Raw genomic sequence first — 22,309 nt, 5'->3', positions numbered from 1 at the left:
CTTGCATTTTTGACTCTTGCCATTGCCAGGCAAAATTTTGCATGCAGAGAAAAATATGGTTTGTAATTATATGTCAGTATGCAATATCTGCCAAATGATTACCAGTACTTAGTTACCCTGGCTGTGCCTCTGTCCTAGCAGTTGACTTAGAGGATTAAGAGGATTAAGGAGCTGTTAATGAGTTAATGTGGTCCAGCGATGCAAAGTTTGATTCCCTCAGCCTCCATTGCCTATCTGTGTGACTCTGAGCAAGTCACTTAACCAGACACCACTCCTGGGCTAACTGTGAAAAAGGTCTATGGAGATCAGTGCTCTAACCCGGGAAACAAATAAAAGTAAAATAAAAAATAAAAATAAAGATAAGTAGTCATGATTTTGACACAGTTTTGTAACCATATACATTCCACATACTGGAAATCTCCCAACGCATGCAAAATAACCACCATCAAACATTCACACAATTATGTAGTGCGATAGCAACATTCCAGCTCATAAGCATTACCTGACAATAGGCACACTACCTGTGTACACATTCACAGGTATTCTGCTACATACTATGCTTGAGTATAACCCATAGCACATACCTTGATGTCAGTAGTCAGCATAGCCTGATACACTGCAGTATGTCAGCATTACATCTGCAGCTCTGTCATTTCTTGGGCCTCCACAACACCCAGACCACTCACTGTTGAGCAGAGCCCTGTTCACATCATGGTTATCCATGCCCTCCCCCCATGGCCAGCAGTTACATGTATGCTATAACTCACTCAAAACAAGAAGTTATGTACTCACCATAACGTTCGATTTATGTAGTCCATCTCGCCTCACATTCTTACCCGTGGGTTCGGCCAAACTTTTTTAGCTCAAAGTCTTTCTATTGGCTGGGCTAAGATGGTATCCCATGCTGCACTGCTCTCTATCCCCAGATCTAGTTTGCTGCGAACACCAGCACTCATTCTCCATGCATAACAACACCTAAGGAAAGGAAGAACAAACCAAGAATGAAGGGAGCTCTGAAACCAGACCTAACCTCCAGATCCTCCAGGATGGGGGAAGGAGGGGGAGTAAGTAAGAATGTGAGGTGAGATGGACTACATACATCGAACGTTATGGTGAGTACATAACTTCTTGATGTTATGTAGTCCAATCTCGCCTATATTCTTACCCGTGGGACAGCGTCCCCAGCACCTAAATCCTGGGAGACTCAGTGGAAAATACTCCTGAGCACTGTGGAACCAAAGGTAGACCTGCCCCTAGATACCACATCCAACTTGTAATGAGTAACAAAGGTGTGAGGAGATGCCCAAGTAGCTGCAGCACAAACATCATCCAAAGACAATCTGGCCAGAAAAGCTGTAGATGTAGATACAGACCGAGAAGAGTGAGCCTTCACCCAGAACGGTAAATCTTTACCCCCTGAGGAATAAATGAAAGAAATACAACTGGAAATCCACCTGGACAACGTGACTTTGGAAACAGGAGACCCAATTCTGTTTTCTGAAAATGAAACAAACAACTGATCGGATTTTCTGAAGTCTTTCGTTCTGTGCAAATAAAAACGTAATTGTCTGTGCACATCCAAATGATGAAATTTGAATTCTGCCTTGTTTAAGAACTGGGGAAAAAACACTGGCAATTCAATAGATTGGCTAACGTTACTGACTGATGCCACTTTGGGAAGAAAAGAGGGGTTTGGTCTGAGAGAAACCCTGTCCTTATGAAAAATCAAATAAGGGGGTTTGATTGATAAAGCTTGAAGCTCCAAAACGCGTCTTGCTGACGTGATGGCTACCAAAACGACAGTGTTCCAAATTAAGAATTTTAAATCGCAAGTGGCTGCAGGCTCAAACTGGGATGAAGTAAGACCCTGTAGAACAAAGTTTAAGTCCCAAGGCATAACAGGTTCCGATACCAGAGGACGAAGTAACAAAGTGCCCTTCAGGAAAGCCTTACAGAGTCTATGTGCCATCAGGCTAGGCTCGTCTGTGACATGAAAGGTAGAAATCGCTGCCAATTGGACTTTAATGGCCGCTGAACCCTGGTTAAAGAGCATAGACAAGAACTCCAATACAGATGAAACTGGAGCTGTGTAAGTGTCAATCTTTTTGGCATGTGCCCAGATTGAAAACCTCTTCCATTTGCTGTAGTAAATCTTCCTGGTTGAGGGCTTATGAGAGGAAGCTAAAATATGAACCACCTCCGGCGGAAAATTATGAACCCTAAATAATGATGGAAGTGGAGTAGCCAGGCTGTCAACCGGAGGGTCCGAAGAGAAGGATGGAGCTGCCCTGACATGTGTGTCAGTAAGTCTGGTTGTGGGATCAGAATCCAAGGAGAGTCCATGAGATAGGGATGGAGAAAGGGAACCAAATTTGATGAGGCCAGTGTGGGGCAATCAGAATCATTCTGCTTCCCAAGGATTGCTCTTTCTGAATAACCTTTGACAGCAAGAGGACCGGAGGGAAGGCATATAGTAGACCGGAGGGTCAATCGTGGACTAGAGCGTCCATGGGTGACTCCCCCTGAGGGGGGATCAACGTGAAGTAGCTGATGCATTTGTCACTGAGGGGGCTGGCAAAAAGGTCGCAGCAAGGCTGACCGCACCTGCGGAAGATCTGTTCCGCAACTTGACAGTTTAGGGACCACTCGTAAGGCATCAGAATAGCTCTGCTTAGCCTATCTGCGATCACACTGGACTTCCCCGGAATTCTTTCCTGTGGTAGAAAGGCCCACATGAGGACGGTGTCTAGTTCAGCACCTATAAAAGTGACACGCTGTGAGGGCAACAAGGCAGATTTTTCCCAGTTCAATGTCATGCCCAACTGTTGACATAGGTTGGTAGTAGCATCCCTGGTCTGAAGTAGTAGATGCCTGGTGGTGGCAGTAAGGAGCCAGTTGTCCAGATACAGAAACACTTGGAATCCCTGACGTCTCAATTTAGCAGTCACCACTGCCATGCATTTGGTAAACACCCTGGGGGCTGTGGTGAGACCAAAGGGCAGGGCTTGAAACTGAAAATGACTGGCTCCCAGCCAGAAGCGTAGGTGACTTCTGGATGCACTGTCCATCTTTATATGGTAGTAAGCATCCTTGAAGTCGATGGAGCACATCCACACTTCTTTTCGCAACAATGGGTGAATAGACTGCAATGTGACCATTTTGAACTTGAATCTTTGCACATGGGTGTTCAATTGTCTGAGATCCAATATGGGTCTTAGGTCCCCTGTCCTTTTCGGCACCAAAAAGAATCTGGAGTAAGTCCCTAATCCAATCTGGTCTGAGGGGACATGTTGGATGGCACCTTTTTCTAGCAGCTTTGAAACTTCTGAAGCTGCGTAATCCCTTTGACTGGGTGGAACATCCAGGATTTTCTTGATTGGAGGGGGATTTGATGAGAAGGGGATGACATATCCTCCGGAAATTATTCGTAGAACCCATTGGTCCTGGGTGATGTCTTGCCAGGCCTCCGGGTACAATGAGATTCGACCCCCGACTGGCTCTGGAAATGCACAGTCGGGCCTCCCATCAGGAGCGGTGGTAGGGAGAACCATGAAAGGAATCGTGGTCTCCCAAGTTGCGGGGGCCTTCTCTGCCCCTAGAGCGATGTCTCCCTGAATAACCACCCCTTCCCCTGCCTCTGGAGGGGGGCTCACCTTGTGCACCGGGAAAAAACTGCGATTTCTTGAACCACATTTTGCCACCCCTCCGGGCCTTGGGATAAGGCCTAGAGGGGAGGGAAAAATGGACTCCTATGGCAGACATAGTTTTTCCCTCCTGCTCTCACCTGGTGAGAGTGTCTTTCACCTTGGTTCTGAACAAAGAGGAACCATCAAAAGGGGCGTTGGTGAATGAAGACTTGAAGGCCTCCATGAAATGACAAAGGCACATCCAGGCCTGCCTCCTGAACTTGCTGTCCTACTCGCTCCTTCAACTGCATAGGAGATTAGCTTCATGGAGGAGTTTGCAATGGAATTGAGGGTAGACATCTAAGCGTTGACCATCTGGGCCACTGCCTCAGAAACATTACCCGTGAGAGTATCTCCAAGCTCCCTGAGGAGATCTCTCTGGAGCCATGTAAAGTGTGATAAATAATTCAGTGACCGTAAGGTAAAGGTCACTGAAGAAAAAGTACGCTTCCCAAACTGGTCCATAGTCCTAGACTCCTTGTTAGGGGGGATGGACAATGGAAGAAGTCGCAGCTAATTCCTTCTGAGTGGCAGCTGCCACCACCATGGCATTCACTGGGACTCCCTTGGACAGAAATTCCTTATCAGGAGGAGCAGACAAAAATGTATTGGGTCTCCTGGGGACTGGTTCCACAGAGTCAGGGTTTTCCCACTCCCTTCGACAAACCAAATCCAGAAGCTCGTTGAAGGGTGGAGATACCCAGGAGGTGGAGGGCTGAGCACCAAAGGCCTTCAGGAAGACTGAATCCTCCTCAGAGGGGGCTTTGGATGGCCAGTCACCTCTTTGTTTCAAAATCTCTAGGATGTCAGAGAAAGAAACATCCTCAGAGGATGACTTAGGGGACCCCTCCGATTCCTCGAGGTTGGTGTCTGATCTGAGAGACTCATCCTGGGAATCTATGTGCTTCCTCTTGCACGTCTTCTTTCTGGGTGGCTCCTCAGGCAAAAACTCTGAGGGGCCCTCAGAAATGTGGGGACCACTCATGGGCGTAACCCTGAGGCCTTGGGGCTCAGCTGTCTAGAGACAGATGGCGATCAGTGACCTGCACTGGTGTAGTAGGGGACAGAATGACCGACCCACATGATGCTGCTGATGACCTGGCCAGCATGCTCCGCATGGCCTCGAAGGCTGGTCTTCCTGAGTCTGAAGAATGACCAGCCTCCAAAGCCATGACAGGAGTCAAACTTCCCTACACCGAAGCACCGAGAGGGAGACTAGGAGCCAAGAGGTGTCCCGAAGCCTCTCACTTGGGTCTGATTGAAGAATCCTGAGTCCTGAACCCTGTGGATGGCACCGACGGGGTCGGAGCTGACATCGGCACCGATAAGCCAGGAGGGGCTGTCGGAACTGACCTAGGGACATCACACGGAGCTGAGCACTCCGGCTCCGAAAGCTGAGATGTGCTCGGAGGAGGAAGTATCGAAGCAGGTTGAGGGACAGGAGCCGACTGGGTCAGAGCCAAGAACAATTTTGCCAGAACTGGTGACTGAAGGAGTCTCTGCACCACTCTATTGACGTCCACATTTGATAAGGTCCTGGAAGATTTGGAGGATAGAGAAGGAGATCGAGACCTCCTCCCTGCAGGGGACCTGCAAGGAGGGGATACTGGCCTAATGCTAGGCAATCGGCTCCGAACAGGTTCCAAGAAGATTGGAGCCGAAGCAGGTTCCATAACAACTGACATTTCCTGCAGTCCCGAGGACAATAAAGCAGAGGATGTCGAAGCAGACTTTGATATTTTCTCCGGTGGCTCCGAGGAGACTGATGGAGCTGGAGATCTCTTTTTTGATTTAGAGGACTTTGCCTTAGAGCTGGAAGCACTCTCCAGACCCTCCTCGAAGGAGGGTTTCAGAAGTCCCTTCAAAATCAATTTATTCTTCCTTTCCTGAAGAACTTGTGGACTAAAGGCATGACAGAAGCTGCACGACTCCTGGAGATGAATCGCTCCCAGACAATACACACAGACAGAGTGTCCATCGGTAATGGACATTTTATAACTGCACCTAGAGCATTTCTTAAAGCCCGAGGGCTTGTGCTCCTGAGTATCTTTGGACATAGTTAACCAACAACAATTAACCACTGAATAAATGGACCAAAGGTCAAACAGTCACAAGGCGGGAAAAAGCCTACAACAAACAGAATACCACAAGATCTCCAAGTTAAACGATCCTTAGACACAAATACAAGGGGGGAAGAACTAATACCTCTAATTTAAATGTTTTTTATTCTCAGTAAACTTTTATGACACAAGGAAAGCAAGGGGACAGACTAGGTCCTCTAACTGAAAATGGGCCTAGCCTGTTGGAAACAGCTAGTGGGATACCATAGAAAAAACGATCAAAAACACAACTTTTCCACAAGACAAGACAAGAACACACAATAGCTACTAAAATAGCTTTTTTGCAAAATATTTCTCTGATAAAGAAGAAAAAAGGATACTTAGCCACAGCCAAGAGCGAGACCACATCCGAGCTACACAAGCGGCAAATGAGATCTGGGGATAGAGAGCAGTGCAGCATGGGATACCATCTTAGCTCAGCCAATAGAAAGACTTCAAGCTAAAAAAGTTTGGCCGAGTCGGAGCCGACATTCGGCTCTGAACCCATGGGTAAGAATGTAGGAGAGATTGGACTACATAACATCCAGTGTTATACTCATGTCATAACACTGTGTTAAGCACTACTTCACATATTCAACTGTCGCCATGCAACACACATACCTGAATGGCATGGTGCCTTTAACTGCTGACTGTAAGAAGTCCTGTGGATTGTGCCACTGTTTTCCTTTCTTAATACTTTCATTACAACTTCCTAGCTTTCCTCCAGAATTTCAGTGTTCTTTAATATTTATCTACACATTAACAACTTACTTCTATATAGTATGTGACCAAAAACACTTTAGGCAAACAGTGAGCAAAGTAAATGTCGGTAAAATGCATAGCCTACATTCCACAGTTATTACTGCTGCTTTTTTCCCTTCAAATCCACTTCAGTAAAGTGTTGGTTTCTTATCTGTGTGCCATGTCTTCTTCCTTAGTGAAAAGAGGTGGTATGCTACTGTCAGGACTTAAATCCTTAGATTTGCGCCTCTCAGCCGGTCACTCCAGAAAAAGTACAAATATGGCTCTGTCATTGTTCATGTTGGTGTGAATAACCTGAGACATACCTCCCTGGACTACATGAAAAGAGACATGGAAGAGCTCTCTGATTATGTAGCCCAGGCGGGTATGACCCTGACCCTGAGTAGCATCCTGCCTTCACCAAGAATGATACCGCAGTATCAAGAAAAAATTATCATTTTCAACAATTGGCTAAGCTTCTGGTATCGTTCAAAGGGGATCCAGTGTCTGTCAGCCTGGGACGACATGCTCGACAGGCCTTGTTGCTTCACAAGAGATCGCTTGCACCTATCACCCCTAGGCTTTTGAATACTGGCCAAGGCTCTTGCTGTCCCCATAGTGCCTTTTTTAGGCAAGGCTCAAAAGTCAAACCCACCTCCGTAAACAGCACAAATAAAAAATGAGGGTTATGCTACTCAACGCCAGGAGTTTAAATCTCAAAATGCATGTGCTCAAAGCACTCTTCAGTATGGAGAACGTTGACATCTGTGCAGTAACTGAAACCTGGTTCAAGGCTCCACAGAGCACCCCAGCACTACTGGGCTACAACTCATACCACACATTTCGGCCACAGAACATGGACTGAAACACAAAAGGAGGGGGTGTATCCATATTCATCAATGATACCTACACCTTGAGGTTAGTGGCGCAACATGATGCCTCCGAGATCATCCATGTGCAACTAACATCAGGCAAATCTGCAATGCAAATTGTGGCCTGCTACAGATCACCCTCCATGACCCAGGACCACCACTCCGCCTTTCTGGAGACACTGGAAAACATGAAGGTCCTACCGAATACCCTATTTGGTGATTTCAATTACCCTACCGTTAACTGGGAAAACTACTCAAGTACAAACTCCCAGGTCCAGCGTTTCCTGGAATTTATCAACTCAAATACCCTGGATCAATAAACTCCCCTACCAGAGGGGAAAACATATTGGACCTGGTCATCACCAACATGGGCAACAGGTGTTCCACACCAGAGGTCAACCCATCACTGGTTAGCTCAGCCATAAATTAATCACTCTGGATGTCCACACCCCACCACCACCCCCAACTAAGGAAACCACAGTAAAAAACTTTTCTAAAGCAAACTTCACCTTACTTAAGACAGAGGTAGTAAGTTTCACAGCCCCCATGCTAAAGGATAATGCTGCCCAAGATGCAGAAACCTTTACAAATGCACTCTATGAGCACCTACAAGGATGCATGGATCATGCCATCCCTAGCAAAACCAAGACTCACTCCCCTAAGAGAAGGAAACCAGTCTGGTGGACCCTTACCATAAACAGGCTATACAACAGAGAGAGGAAACTAGTTCAGAAAAAAGCAAATCCCAAGAAGGAAAGACATCCCTGATCAGTATCAGTAAAAAACTAAGGTCCCTCATAAAATTCTCCAAGGCTAACTTTGAAAGAAAAATAGCCAAGGATTCGAAAGATAACCACAAAGCCTTCTTTAGCTATGTCAAGAATCTAAGTGGCAACTCACAGATATGCTCTGAGCTAGTGCAAAATAGCACAAAATATACTGAACCCACTGATATTGCCAACATCCTGGCAGATAGATTCAGTGCAAACTTTACCCCCTCTCACCCCCAAAAGGGCCCACAACAATACTGGAAAAGTGTAGTGTCCCGAAAATCACAGACGCACAAGTGAAAACAGCCCTTTCAAAAGCCAAAAGCACAGCATCAATGGAGCCAGATGGTGTCCCAGGCTGCTTCTTGCACGAACTACAGAACAAACTAACCCCCCACCTAAACACACTGTTTAACCTCAGCCTCTCCACAGGCTACATGCCCATAGAATGGTGCACATCAATGGTTATTCCGCTCCACAAAGGAGGGGCCACAACTGACCTTGGTAACTATCGCCCCATAAGCCTGACTAGCCTGGTCTGCAAGGCTATGGAGTGCATCATCATGGAACTCATTAACAAAGACATTGGGAACCTCCAAACACTTGACTGACCCAGTTTGGCTTTGCTAAGGGCAGATCATGCCTACTAAACCTAGTTGACTTCTTCGAGACAGTCACCAAGGCCATAGATGAGGGGAAGGTAGTTCACACAGCTTATCTTGACCTCGCCAAGGCTTTTGACATCATTCCCCACTCGGGAATTATAGAAAAATTCACCAGCCTGAATATAAACCCCTATGTCACGAGATGGGTTGCCAACTGGCTTACAGACAGAACTCACATGGTAGGAATAGCGGGCTCCAGGTCCGACTCTAAACCAGTCACAAGTGGTGTCCCACAAGGCTCGGTCCTGGGACCCCTACTGTTTGGCATATACTTCTCAGAAGTACAGGCAAACACAGGAGGACTATGGCTAACCAAGTTCGCTGATGACTGCAAACTGGGAGCCATAACTGACTCACCGGCTGACACAGACATTCTCCAAAAGGGCCTTACTGAGACAGACACCTGGTGTCAAAGCCATGGTCTCAAGCTAAATGCCAAAAAATGCATAGTCATCCCATTTGGGAAAAACAAAACACCCATGAATTACCACATAGTTGGCAGCCCCCTTAATACAGAAGAGGTAATAAGAGATCTGGGGACCCAGGTCGATAGTAATTTCTCCTTTGACAATCATATTGCCAAAGTAGTTAGGAAATCCTTCTATGTATCCCATCTAATTACTAAAGGGTTCGCATCTAGAAATAAAGAGGTTATAGTGTCCCTCTACTAGTCATTCATCAGACCCATCATAGAGTACACTGCCCCGTTTGGGATGTACCTCACAAGATACTTCGAACAGCTGGAAAGACCACAAAAGTACCTCACTAAGAGGATTACTGGTCTCAAACATATGTCCAATGCAGCCTGATTAGAAAAACTCCAGCTTTACCCAGTGGCATATCGCTTACTCAGAGGTGACCTCTGCCTGACTTACAAAGCCATGTCCAACTCAGAATTGATGGACATGCTCCACCTAAAGAAATCCAAGTCACTGCGAGCCACTCACTCCAGTGAGCTAAACCTCACCACAACAATAAATAGAACATGCTGGAGGGATAGATTCCTGTCACAGAGACTCCCCATGCTTTGGAACAAAATTCCTAACTACATTAGGCAGAGCCCCTCACTAACACTCTTCAAGAGAAACCTTGACAAGTGGATGGGTAACAGAAAATACACCCCTGGGATCACTTCATTGGCTCTTTTTGACAGAGGCTCAGTTAATTAATCAATGGGGCGACGAAAGCTGACAAACTCTGGCTAGGCTTATAAATTCCCTCGGGCAGATAGTCTAGTACCTACCTATGAACCTATGAACCTATGAACTATACAAATGAGGTCTCAACTTATGAATGTTTCTGAATCGTTCATTTTATGGATCATGGATGGAGGCAGTCTCACATACAGGCTTACACAATGTTGTGACCTACCTGAGAACCTGTGAGGTGCAATGAGCATGTATGAGTGGCTTAATGATAGAAGGAGGTTTGCTGCATTTCATGTTGCAAGCCTGCTGAATCAAGAAGTGCTGAAGAGTACTGGTAATGTAATGGTTTAACAACATGGTACAAAACACAATAGTTACTGCCATATATCACACCTTTGAGTCACATTTTCCACATATAAAAAAGCATAGCCCATTTCACATCCTGCTGCAGTCTGTGTTACTTTGTTGCCCTGTGTTGTGGGGCAATTCTCTGAAAAAGAAACATTCATGACCACAAAATGCCAGGTATAATTTTTTAGTATGAACCATTCAATAAGCCATGGCCTCCAATGACTGTTTCATACAGGGTTCCCTATTAACGGTCTAAAGAGACCAAGGTCTTTCTATTCTTTCCTATAAAGAGAGGACAGCACCAACAGCTTAGGGACATGAGGGTCCCCAGTATCAGCTGGATACCTGGCACTGTCTCATCAGGGCAGTTACTAATGGCACAAGCATTCTTCACTCTGGTGAGCAGTGCAGGTAACACTATAGTCTCCTGTGCAGGTACTATGTAGACCTTCTTAGCCAATGGGAAGAAGAGGTCAGAGTAAAGGCACCTGGGATGCATTTTAAGTATGCCATAAATATTTTCTATACATGTTTTGTTGCTAAATTACTACTGTGGACTATAAAGTAATTATTTTTTTCTTTTTATCCACAACCCAGAGGCTATTTCAGAGACTAATCTCCTGTACCAGAGGAGACTGTCACACCTTTCAAGGCCCAGGGGTGAGTACACCTGTCTTTTATCATGTACATTGATGTGTAGGTATCTCTTCCTCATTAGTAATGTTGAGATATATTAACCTCAAAGCATTACCTACATATCATATCGGTTACCTATAGGCAACATTGCCCATTTTATCATGTTGATGACCTGTCACATGTTGTAGTCTGTGAACAGTATTATAGTAGTCAATTAATATGTGTTGTGTCATCATCTGGGTTTATGGCTTTGCTAGTATGTCTGGGGTATTTATTTATTTACATTAATTTGATAACCGGGTAGTGTTCAACTGGGCCAGAGGCCTATCTTACATGGTGCATAGTACAAAGCGTTGGTAAATATTCTAATGTAGTCACATTAGTGTAGTGCATCTTAAATAAAGTAGATGGAGTACATCAGACAATCCGGTGCAGTGCAGTTATATACTCATCATTATATAATAACTGGCCATTAATATTCAAAAAGGAGTATGCTGATAGGTCAATCCAATTTCTTCTATTAACATATGCTACAGAAATTCTAGTTTTCTTTAATTTGACAGTGTAAATACAAGAATAATCAGGTACTTTATAAAATACTAGAGAAGCATACCTGATTATCCTTATATTTTCTCTGTCCCTTTTCTCTCATACGTTTGAAGTATTCAAATTAAAATTTTCTTTTTTTTTTATTAAAAACAAAACAAAAAAAGCAACGGAGATCTTCCTTTCTCCATTGCTTCCTTTCCAAAGCACAGATGTACTGCGTAAGTGTGGGAATGTAAGTCCCATACACATGCACAGTACATCAAGAAAGCCCCATGATACCAGAGAAAAACATGGAACAGCACCATGGCGCCATTATACAAGGACATTATTTAAGAAAAGTAACTTTTTTCCTAAACAATGTTATTGTATAATAGCAATAACCCATGGCTGGCTGTGGGTAATGCCGACTTACTCACGCTTGGCTTTGTTTGGTCACCCGGGATTCATCCTCGTGACCAAACCACACCGACCTTGGGTAAATCCAGCATTACCCCTGTGAAAATAGGTGAAGGCTGCCAGCCTAGCTAGATAGAATTTTGTACATAATTCTGTCATTTGCAAATATTAATGTAAACCACAGGCTTGTTCTCTTAAATGTGAAAAGATTGTATTGGATATTGAACTGAAAAAAAAATGCAACAACAGTACACTCTACTGTAAGAAAGCTGATGAGTCAAGCATTACAAAATGCTTTGATCTAAAACTCAGAGCCGAGATATCTACAGGGAGGCATTCTGCCTACTGCTTTGAGGCCAGAGTTAATGGCTATAATTACATGTATAATTTCTTTTATTGCTCTGGCTTCCCTACCAGCTGCAAGATCAAAAGGCTATTAACCTCTGAGTTTCTGTTAGCCTGGGAACCAGAAAGAAATGTAATCTGAAATGAGTCAGTGGTACTGTGTTATCAATTTAAGGACAGAAAGAATGAGAGCATTTAGCATTTGTCTTCAGAACATCCAACATCACCAACACTATCTTGCTCTATATGTAAGTTTATTTTAGAACTGTGTTTTCTCTTAGATGTAGCTAGGAAATAGGAATATTACTTTTTTTCTGTATTGCTGTCAGAACTTTTCTACTGTATTAATTATTTTAAGCATTTCCTTGTGATTTCTGAACTCTTGACTAGCACTGTGTATTAAGAAGTATTGTCTTGTGTTTTTATTATTTATTATTAAATATTTTTAAACCTTTCAATTGTGCTGTTTTGTGTAGAGATAATTTAAGCTCTAGAGTACATTGCATGTATATAGTGATACTGGCCAAGCCACTCCAATAAGCCTTGACTGTTCAGTTGCACTTACCATTTGGATAATAATATTGCACGGTATAATTGGACACCCTTTCATAAGGGCCTTTTAGTAGCTAATAAATATTAGTGTGTGGTGGCAAGTGGTTCTACAGTATAGTCTGGGTAAAAGGGGCACAGCTAGAGAACCTGTGCCAGCCTTCCCCAGGAGTGTCTATGTGGTTGTGTATAACTCTTATCTCAAAGTGTGTGTGTGTCAGCTACTTGGGCAGGGAAATAAACCACTAGTTGGATAGAGAGGGTGCTGGAGGCTTTAGCTTGCCCACTAGGCTGCGATCTGGACCATATAGCTGTGCCAGTGGGAAGTCTTATTGGGGACCTGGAGAGAAAGGGAGAAACCAGCCCCAGACTGACTGTGATCTCTGTGTACTCGTAAGGGAAATTGTACTTTACTGTGTGTGTATTTATTATCCTTTCCCTATATGGATGACCCTCACTAGTGTTAGTGGTGAGGATTGAGGCTCCTTGATTGCTGGGCCAGTGCACGGGCATCACAACCCCTACCCATCCATGGGTTATTGCTATATTACATCACCTGTTCAGTATATGTAGGTAGCACATGTCAGCATATATCCCTGGGTTTCAGTCCTCACCAGTGGATTTCAGCTATGTTTTTTCATAATAATAATATTGCTGGCAGAAGTATAATTAGGTATTCTGGCATTATGTGCAGTAGTTCCCTGATCTAGAACCCCAACTAATTCTAAGTTGATGATAAAAAAAAAAGATTAAAAATTAAACTGTTCTTTGTTAGAAAATGTGACACACCACTTTGTATAAATATAACAAGTGGCTTACCATGGCTAAATACCATAAACAAAGCTCTAAAGTGCCTCAGCCCTCAACAGAAATGTAGTATCAGCATTAATTTCTGAAAGCCAGTAGTACTGATCGCACCCCCTACCAGCATGAATCTAGAGCAGCTGCCCCCCCCTTTGCCCTACACTAGCTATGCGTTTGCTTATGGGGTAGTTGTAGTAGCATATTCTCATAGTTGTAGTAGCATATTCTCATGTTTATCTGTTAACAGTAATATATTTCATTTGATGTTTGAATTTCTCTCCCCTCCTGCTTTGTTGCTGTTCTTTCTTTTTCACATGTTTGATTGTCTCCTCTTATTTTGCATTTCTTTACAGCGGCTACCATGGCAGTGTCTGTGACTCTTTTGCAATCTGGCAGCTCCCATGGACACAACTCCTGGATCACATAGGCCTGTCCCTGCTGGGGCCACTTCTCCATCACTTTCCTAAGAGGAAGCTGATAGGCCCTCCTCACCTGCTATTAGAGGGGCTTCACTGACTGGGAGCACTGTTGTCTTGCCAGTGGCTCTTCTGGGGATCATGGTTATGCCACCCAGAGGCAGCTTGCTGAGGTGGTAGGGAGCTTGTGAACTGGTGCCTTGACTCTCACATCAGCTACCTGGAATGACTCCTATTGGGCATTGAACAGTCATGTGCCTGCCCACCACTGGCAGTTCTGTCTGAGCCAAGACCCAGTGTTACAGGCGTAAAAGGTGCTGTGTAGACTCCCACTGACTATGACATGGGCAGGGTGGTACAGGAGACCATACCCATACTATCCATCATCCTGGTGTTTCTCTCTCTTTTGTGTTACTGCCCTCCCTTGTTTGTTGTCCAATCCTCACTATCATTATTGTGCCCCTTTTGTTGTCTTCTATCTAAAACTGCAATATAATCCCCCTCTCTCTCAGTCCTGTTGGTGTTAGGTGTTTGTGCATTTGACCTTGTTAACTGCCCTCACCCTCCTATCATTCCTTTGCCTTCCCTTACATCCTTTCTACCTTACCTTTTTGCATAGAGAAAATAGGAAACTGTCCTACAAAAAAAATGCCCTTCCTTCCCACCCACATTCTACTTACTCCTTACATGCTTCTCCTTATATGCTTCCCTCTGCTTGCTTTCTCCTTTGTCTACCATCCTATATTCTCATTTACACTTTAATCTGGTCAAAAAACTAATTTCAAATGGGCAATGAACCCTTTAAAGCTGATAACTGCTTTTATTGTCTGATTGATTTGATGTATGTGTAAACATGCTGAGCTAATTTGAGGCACATACAAACCCACAACATTCATCAGTTGTGTTTGTACCTGTTGCCAACTCTCCCTCAGAACAGACTCTGTTCTGGCCACGGGATAATTGTTTGAACTTGGCATTTCACTTTGTTAATTATTAATTAGCTCGGCACTGTGTTGAGCCTAGAAGGTAAACAGAGGCCAGCTCATTGCAATTGTGGTGAGCACCTTTTTGATTCCCACGGTATGTTTATACTTGTAAGCAATGCATATAATTAATATTTATATATTTACTGTATTTCAGTTGTTGAAATTCACTAAGTAGCCATACTTCTTTTATTTTGACTATTATTATTTACTTCTACTGTGTCTTGGCTGTATCCCTCGACCAGTCCACCTACCCTATTAGCATCTATTTTGAAATGTATAAATAAATAAAAGATGCTAAAAACAAATCATTATTATGTTGTGCTGTAGTGAAAAACAAAAACAAAAAAGAAAAGGAAAATACAACAAATTAGTAAACACTCAAAAGCTGCATACAGGTAAGGAAAAATAAAATACTACAAGAAAATCCAACTGAACACTAAGAATTCTGTCTTGTAAAGAATGATGAACTTGAATAAGGATAAGCACTGGAAAACTATACAACAGTGATTCTGTCATGAGAAAAACAGAGAAGCATGAGCTGACACTTGTATCTGAACTAGCCAGCATAATACTAACACCAAAGCAAAGAGTAGCAAGGAACAGTGAAGGGTTATACACAGCAGCAAGGGTATTGCTGGAAAATTTTGCACTAATGTTTGAAGCAAGATGCCTTTTCTTTTTCATGCCCTGGCATTCAGAACAGCTTACTGTGATGTGGAAGCCTTAATTCAAAAGGTTTCCACATCATGTTAAGCCTTTCCAATACAGAGACTGGTCTACCTGCTATGGTTTTCCCCTGCTGGGGACAATAGTGCAGAATGCAGTCTCACTGGGGAAGCTGCATGAGAATGCAGGAGTCCAGGGAAGTTTCTAATACTAATTAGCAATGTGCTCTCCTCTAGAAATGGCAGCAATTAAAAAAAAAAAAACTTGATAGAGCAATTCAGATTTAATTTCTTTACTAGGAAGAAAATGTGTGCTCCATCTTTTAACAGTGTTCACAAATTTACTCCTGTGGCAGAAGTAGGGGTATAGGTAATCATATAAGAGCCATTTGTGTATGGGTTTAGCAGCATAAATGTGTCTGAATCAATGTGTGTCTGTGTGTGTGCCTGCTTCTCTGACAGGGTGATTTTACTATGTTAGCTAAATATGGGATGCGAACTGTGTGCGCACATTTTAGAACATCTTTGTGGGTGTGTGGATGTAAGTTTTCACAAGTGTGAGAGAGTGCATGGGGGCTTGTTTGTGGATGCTTGGGTGAATATGTGTGTGTGTGTGTGTGTGTGTGTGTGTGTGTGTGTGTGTGTGTGTGTGTGTGTGTGTGTGTGTGCGTGTGTGCATGTGAGTGTGTGTGTGTGTGTGTGTGTGTGTGTGTGTGTGTGTGTGTGTGTGTGCGTGTGTGTGTGTGTAGGGTGACTCCTATGCTACCACAGTACATGGGCTGGTAGGAAGAACCTTTGTGTAGTCAGGTCTGTCAAAGCGAGTGCTACAAAATCCTGAAAGCCCAAAATCCTAAAACCCCAAATCCTGAGACCAAAATCTTGAAAGTTCAAAATACTGAAAAGTCAAAATACTGAATTTCATAATACTGAAAACACATATGATACCAACACTTACTTTATTCCAGCACAAGTACATACAGAAACATATTACCCTTCAACTATAAGCAGGGGGGGCAAGCCCCCTTGCACTCCCCATGCGGGGGGTTGTGCCCCCCATACCTCCTGCTACTTAAATATATCAACTCCGAGACTGCACTTCACTATACAAAGTGCAATCTCGGAGTTGATTTATTTATGTAGCAGGGGGTGTGGGGGGCACAGCCCCTCACATGGAGGGTGCAGGGGGGCTTGCCCACCCTGGTTATACTTGGAGAAGAGTAATATGGTTTGTCTTTTATTTGTTTCTGTATGTACTTAAGCTGGAATATAGTAATTGATGGTATCCTATGTGTTTTCAGTATTATAAGATTCAGTATTTTGAGTTTTCAGTATTTTGAACTTTCAAGATTTTGGTCTCAAGATTTTGGTTTCAGGATTTTGGGCTTTCAGGATTTTGTAGTGCTCCCCATTCAACACAGTATTCTATTAAGTGATACAGCAATAAGCCTCAAATGAGATGTCTCTCTATATGACTCATTGCAATGTCTCTGAATCAGAGATTCTCTCAGTCACTCTGTCTATCTCAAGTACTCAAGTAGGCCAATTAGCATTGGTGGAGAAACATTTCTCTATATCCTAGCAATAGTCTTTGACTTTCATTTTTTTGTAAATTTAATTTTTTTTTTTATTTGATGCTATGTGCATACTTATAACTAGAAAAACTATCTATCTATCTATATATATATATATATATATATATATATATATAGAGAGAGAGAGAGAAAGGTGAAAAGACAGAAAGACAGATACATAGATACATAGATAATGTAGAAAAACATACCTTTTTGAGAATTGTTTCCAAAGAAGCTTCTCCAGAAGCCTGACCAGAAACTTCTTGTATTTCTTGGCTATACTCAAAAGCTTTTAGTTCAACTAGCCTTGATAATGACAAAGGATTCTCATTATCAATTAGTTTGGCATCAACAATGTTTTCCAGTATATCCCAGTGCCGAGGCTTCAGGAATGGATTTCTCAGATCAGCAATTACTGGTAGCTGAAAGAATAAAGAAAAATAATTTTCAGGCAGTTTGCAGTTCTGCTTCACAGACATATTCCATCACCAAATATTGGCCATCCATTCACTCTATTTTAAATTTCTGAATGCTTACATAAAAATGGAGTTGTGAAGGGAGCTTGCCATAAAAATCGATCTTCAAGAAGAGGTTATCTTCTGTTTCCCATGTCCTTGTCAAATTTCTTCAGATCTCACTATCTTCTGAGAAAGTTCTGAATCAGTGGGCATGATACTCCATATACCTGGCACTTTCTTCAGTAGTACTTGGATATATACCCTTCAAACATGTATGCTTGAGATAGACAAATATCCCCAAATGAGCCACACAAAATGGGTATAAACAGAACTGCAACAGCAGCCAAGAAAGACTTCATAAATGTAATAATAGTGACAGCAGTAAATGTATCTAAACCCTCAAACAGGAAGCAGAAAGGAGGCAAACCTTTATTGTTACAGAGACCTCTTATTAAAGAGCTACTGTTATGGTTTGTACCTTACATACATTAATTTACAGGCTACACAATAAAATATGGTATTTTTCAGTTTTCAATGTAGATAGAGACACAGAGTCTGTGCTGGAAAACTTTCTGTATTGTCTTTAGGCTGAACTAATTACTAGTCTTGAAATGTGGAGGAATGTAATTGTTTTATGACTTCAAGCATCTGCAAAGATCTGAGGTTTAAGTATTTTTACAGGGAGATGCTAAATACTGCCAGCTTCCAGCAGTGGGGGTTTCACATGGGAACTAGGCATCAGATGACAAGAAGTGATGTCATTCTGAAAGCTATCCCAGCAGTAATATTTCAGAAATTAATTTGAAAAGTCTCTTAGTGAGACAGAGCATTCTGTATTCTGTCTTGGACCTAGCAACAAGAAGACCCATTCACCACACATCTGCCTTGCTCTGGTGAAGCAAGTTTCTAAGGAATAGCATAACTCTCTTAGATAGAGTCAGGAATATAGTGAAGCTGAGTTTAGATATTTTTCTTTATTTGTGTGAGCCTGTCCTGCAATGTTATTTTAAAAATTTCCTGTAGTTTTGAATTCTGATGTCACTGCAAATATATATTTAGTATTGCCTTGCTCTTTTGGTATTTATTATTAAATATATTTAAACCTTTCATTGTGGCTGATCTTTGTACAGACATTTAAGTTTTGAGAGTACTTGCATATTTATTTGGTGACACTGTGTGGGCCACTCCTAACAGCCTTCCCTTGGTCAAACTACCATTTGTATTAATATTAATTTCACTCAGTATATTGGGTACCCTTGGAAGAGACTTATGGTAGCTGGTATGTGTATGTGTGTATATGTGTGTGAGACTTGGGCAGGGAAATGAAGCACTGGTTGGACAGACAGAGTGTTGGAGGGTTTGGCTTGCAACCTTGGCTAAGGACTCAACTCTATAGCTGTGCCAGTGAGGAGTCTTACTGGGGATATGGAGAAAGGTCAGCCCCAGACTGACTGTAGTCTCTGTGTGCTCTTAAGGGAAATTGCACTTGATGCAGAGAGCTGCATCTGGAAATACTGTGTGTGTACCTTATTATCCTCCCAGTGTATATCCCCCACTGTTGCCAATGGTGAGGATCGAGGCTCCTTGATTACTGGCCCAGTGATGGGTCATCACACTTACTACTCACTGTATCAGCTCATTAAAACAATGGCAAAGTTACTTGTTACAGTTAGAAATTCTAATCAGGAGGTGGAAGAGAAACATGTCTTTTAGGTAGTCTTATGTGCAGAACTCCTTTCAGGAAGAACTTAGACTCATTTGCATATTAATTGACTGACTTCAAACTACCTGATGAAAAGCCAGTTCAAGCATAAAAAATAAAGAGGCATATTTTGATGAAGAAATATGATAAGCCTGATTCTAACAAATACTTCAGATTAACTAGGCCCCCAGAGACAGAACAATTTAATAGAGCCAGATCTTCTGTGGCAGTCTAAGACATAGAACTTAGTTAAGGGCAATTACACCCGGAACAGAACATTTCCTTTTCACAGTGTGTATTTCCCTCTCTAACAAATTACCCCTGCACTTTCACATTTTAAAAAAGCCCAACTTAGCAGTTTCTCCCCTTCTGCAGCATTTCTATCCTAGTCAACTTCCTCAATGCACACCATGGTGGGGCTGAAGGAAAATATCATGATACTTCCTTTAGGAATTTGTTTTCCTTGCTGTTTGTTGCATCCTTTCACTAGCACATCTGAAAATCTTTTGCCTAGGAAAACACACAGGAAGATGACTGAAGCTCTTGTTTATTATACCACACACATTGAGGTCATACAGCTATTCAGGCTCAAAATTTACAACTCATCTTTGTGGTGTTATATAAAACTGCATTTGTCCCTTCTTTGGGATCATAAAACAATTAAACCAACTGTAGTCTGAAAGTAAACAGGCCTGATAACCACTAAGAGCAACTTCACTAATTACCTGAGATTTACAAGCCAGGAAATATGACATTCCTGCTGACTTAGGAAGGAAGGTACAGTGAGTAAGTATACTTACCTTAATGGTAGATGTTTGAATAATCACTGCTGTAATAGCCTAAGCTATATGGGCTAAATCCTGCATAGGATATCACAGCTGGTCAGCTTCCAAAGCTTCAGGGCACCTTCCATGTACCCAAACCATTAGTGTGCTTGAGTTGAGCTGACTAATATACTGGTTTGGGTGGCAAGCCCTTCACAGCTTTCTTGCCACCTGAGACAGGGTGGCTAAGCCCTAAGACAACATTGCTAGGAAAAGCAAAAACACATGTCCACACCCTGGCATACAAAATACCCCAGAAAACATGGGAGTAAAGGGAAGAAGTAGCTACTGCAAAAGTGATCATTTGAACACCTACTGTTATGGCTCATTTACTTATATAAATGTACTGTGTTCTTCATAGTGATCACTTCTGCAGTAGCCCAAACTATATGGTTAGATTACCATAGCTCAGAACAACTGGGAGGTGGAAGGAGAATGTTTCTAGCAAAGCCTGTCCTAGACCTGGAAAAGGAATCTAATCTATAGTGCTTTGTACTATGCACAGAGAACCAAGTTACTACTTCTAGAATACCTCTATATCCAGATGTTTTCAAGAAGCCATAGATTAAGCTAGGTCCCTAAAAAATGTGCATTGATTCTGCTTGGAATATGTTTGATGTGGCAAGAAAAGGTAAAAGCTTCAGACAACCATTTGGGAATAGTCTGCTTTGAAACAGGTTGCCTCTTCTTACCATCACAAGAAATAAACAACTGATTGGAAGTTCTGATTTTGTTATATCAATAAAGTAAGTGAGATGTCTGTGGGCATCCAAGGTATGAAATATCCTTTGTCCCTCATTCTTTGGTTCTGGAAACAACACAAGGAGATGGTTAGTTTTGCTTAAAGCAAAATTGGATACCACTTTAGGCATAAAATAAATATTAGTTGCCAAAGAAACTCTGTCTCAATCTCAGGAAAATGAGATAACATTGACCCTCCATAAGAACTTGCAACTCAGATACCCTTCTTGCAGAGGTCAAAACAACCAGCAAAACTTGTTTTCCATGTTAAGAACTTCATGTCAGCTAGATGAGTTGGTAGAAATGGAGCAAGTTTTAGCTTGTCTAACACAAAATTAAGATCTCAAGGAGGAGCCACTGGCTTTCTTGGAGGCTTCTTTTGTAGCATCCCTTTCAAAAGTATTTTCATATGAGAATACATTGAAAGATGGGGATCCATAGCAAGACATGCTGAAATGGCCAACAAATGAGCCTTGATAGAGAAGCAATATAAGCCATAGGATAGTAACTCACACTGATATTGTAAAATTAGAGAAACACTAGCCCTGAATGAGTGCTGGTTGTTTTGTTGGTACCAACTAGAAAACCTTTTCCATTTGCTTATATATGACTTTCTAGTAGCAGGCTTTCTTGTCTCCATCAGCACCTGCATCTCCTTAGTAAACAGCTGCGTAAAAAGTATTAAGACCATATCATCCATGCAGTCAATTGAAGTTGTTTGGGGTTGAGATATATAAAACACAGTACAAGACCCTGTAATATTCCAAAAAGGAACAGCAAAAGTTCCCACCAAAATGGAAACAACCAACTGCAGCAGCACGGAGGAACCACTCCAATCCACAAAATGCTAAGAATCACAGATCAGAAAGGTTCACCAGAATCAACAGTCTATATAAAGCAAGAGCCTTTATGTTAGCTCTCGTCATCTTCTTGATTACCATCACAAGTAAAGTAGAGAGATGGTATGCATTCATATTTTCCTAAGTTGTGCAAACTTACTGCATGCTTTAAGCTACACTTAAGTAGCTTTATCAAGGGTAAAACTAATTATTTATTTAGTTAACCAGAAAATGCTAACTGAGCTGATTAAAAGGCATCTTTAATTATAATTAGAAGGTTACTCGAAGGAAGAACTATATGTGGGAGTCTGGAGGAAGAATGAGATTTTTTTTTTTTGCAGATGATTACATGATACTTTTGGAATGTAGGCACAAAATTAAAAATACATTTTTAAGTTATCTACCAATTTTGGAGCAGAGTCTGGGCTGATCAATTATCCACATACTTCAGAGGTTCTAACTATAAGGAAAGGGGGAAATGAGAAGCTTGGACTGC

At 42.3% G+C, this 22,309-nt stretch overlaps 1 protein-coding gene across 1 annotated transcript in view; it reads right to left on the bottom strand.

Moving 5' to 3' along the window:
* DNAH6 (dynein axonemal heavy chain 6) overlaps positions 1–22,309 on the bottom strand; it is a 5,071,261-nt gene that overhangs the window by 3,449,618 nt on the left and 1,599,334 nt on the right. Inside the window, exon 20 of the mRNA XM_044059309.1 lies at positions 17,459–17,671. Coding sequence (XP_043915244.1) covers positions 17,459–17,671 — 213 coding nt within the window. The remainder of the gene's footprint in view (positions 1–17,458; positions 17,672–22,309) is intronic.

This window comes from Protopterus annectens, chromosome 17.part0 (assembly GCF_019279795.1).
Source record: "Protopterus annectens isolate FY-2018-M chromosome 17.part0, PAN1.0, whole genome shotgun sequence".
Classification (NCBI taxonomy): Eukaryota; Metazoa; Chordata; order Ceratodontiformes; family Protopteridae; genus Protopterus; species Protopterus annectens.
Note: the sequence above shows the minus strand (reverse complement) of the source record. Positions and strands in the feature narration are given on the sequence as shown.